Source organism: Leptonychotes weddellii, unplaced genomic scaffold (genome assembly GCF_054177405.1).
Source record: "Leptonychotes weddellii isolate Sample4059 unplaced genomic scaffold, ASM5417740v2 HiC_scaffold_7097, whole genome shotgun sequence".
NCBI lineage: Eukaryota > Metazoa > Chordata > Mammalia > Carnivora > Phocidae > Leptonychotes > Leptonychotes weddellii.
In genome coordinates this window covers 7,953-9,688 of record NW_028040561.1, presented here as the reverse complement: position 1 = coordinate 9,688, position 1,736 = coordinate 7,953, and the positions used below count along the sequence as shown (strand labels likewise).

At 69.9% G+C, this 1,736-nt stretch overlaps 1 protein-coding gene across 1 annotated transcript; it reads right to left on the bottom strand.

Annotated features, from left to right (window-relative positions):
- Window positions 1–9: 9 nt before the first annotated feature.
- On the bottom strand, window positions 10–1,298 carry LOC145719780 (gap junction delta-3 protein-like). The gene has a single exon (XM_081811332.1). It carries the CDS (start codon window positions 1,289–1,291, stop codon window positions 455–457), a length of 837 nt encoding a protein of 278 aa, XP_081667458.1. The 5' UTR covers window positions 1,292–1,298; the 3' UTR covers window positions 10–454.
- Between the last annotated feature and the right edge of the window lie 438 nt (window positions 1,299–1,736).

The following is a 1,736-nucleotide window of genomic DNA, read 5'->3' as shown; positions in this document are numbered from 1 at the left end:
AGTCACCCAGGGCATACAGATGCATGCACATACGTAGAACCCACACAGGGCATACACATGCACACACCGCGAGCCCACGTAGGATGCACCTGTGCGTACACACATGCACACACACAGCTCACACTATACATACGTGTACATGTGTGCACACACATAGGGAGCCCGCACCCGGGCCGCACCTCAGTCTGAACAAGGAGAGGCCCGCGCGCGGGAAGCTGGTATCACGATGACTTTTTTCTGAGCACCACCCGAACCCCCACTTTCCTCTCTGCTAGGTCCTCCTTTGCCCTTCCTCTCAGTCCCGGGCCTCCTTCCCCGCCACCTGGATCGGGGAGGGCATCCGGACCCGCCTCCGTTCATCGCCCGGCCCCTCACCCGCCCAACCGAGAGCACCCGGGAAGTGCCCGCGCAGGCTCGTGGGGCCAGTTCTCGCGGAAGCACCCGCCGCCCGCCTCTAGATGGCCAGGTCCTGGCGGACGGTGGCCAGGGACGCCTTGCTGCGGCCGCTGCCGCCCTCGCTGTCGCCGGCGGGGGCCGGGTGCGCGTAGGCGGGCGGGCCGCGGGGGTCGGGGCGCGGGCGCCGGCAGGGCGGGACCGGGGGCGGCGGGAGCAGCTGCCGCGCCCCCTCGCGCGCGCGGTGGCGGCGGCCGTCGCGCTCGGCCCCCTGGCGACGGCGCCCGGCGCGCGGGCGGCCCTTCCAGAGCAGGTGGCCCAGCTCGGCCACGCTGAGCAGCGCCGAGAGCAGCCCCACGGCGAAGTAGAAGAGCACGAAGACGGTCTTCTCGGTGGGCCGGCTCACGAAGCAGTCCACGGTGTGCGGGCACGGCGGGCCGGCGCACGCGAAGTGCGGGGCCACGCGGAAGCCGTAGAGCAGCGCCTGGCCCGCCAGGAAGGCCAGCTCGGCCAGCAGGCGCAGCGCCACGCTCAGCAGGTAGCAGCGGCGGCGCGGCGGCGGCCCGGGCCCGGCGTCCGCGCCGCCCGCCTCCTTGCCGGCCCGGTGCACCGAGTAGATGACGAAGAGCACGGGGGGCGCCGAGAGCAGCAGGATGTGGAAGAGCCAGAAGCGGTAGTGGGAGACGGGGAAGGCGCGGTCGTAGCAGGTCTGGCGGCAGCCCGGCTGCAGCGTGTTGCACACGAACTCCTCCTGCTCGTCCTCGAACACGGCGCCGCCCACCGTGGCCAGCACCAGGATGCGGAAGATCAGCATGACCACCAGCCACAGGCGGCCCACGAGCGGCGACTGCAGCTGCACGGCGTCCAGCAGCGAGCCCAGGAACGCCCACTCCCCCATGGCGCTGCGGACGCGGGGGCGTCAGAGGCCGGCCCCATCAGCGTCCCCCCCACCCCCCACCCCGGCCCATGGGATGAGGTCAGCTGGCCCTCCTCTAACTTTGGGGCGAGGCAGGGGCTCAGTGAGGCCTGGGTTTAGCTGGGATTTGGTGGGAACTCGGGAGTCGGGGCTGGGGTGGCGGGCAGGAGGCGTTAGGAGATTCTCCACTGTGGGTGCCCTTCTCCTTGGGACCGACAGGTGCGGGGGAGGAGCCCCACCGTCGTGCTCTAGCTCTAGATCCCCATGGGCCTGCTTGGTTGGACCGCTGGCTCCTCCAGAGTCCAGATCTGTAGGGTGTGAACTTGGACATCAGGAGGGGCAGCCACCCATCGCACTATAGAAGCAGAAACCCAGGGGTGCCCTTATGTGCTCCAGGATGCTTTCCATGGGCAACCATGGTGCCTCC

Bases quoted from the DNA above. Each gene is read 5' to 3' on its own strand.
- LOC145719780 (XM_081811332.1), bottom strand. From the start codon at position 1,291: ATGGGGGAGTGGGCGTTCCTGGGCTCGCTGCTGGACGCCGTGCAGCTG.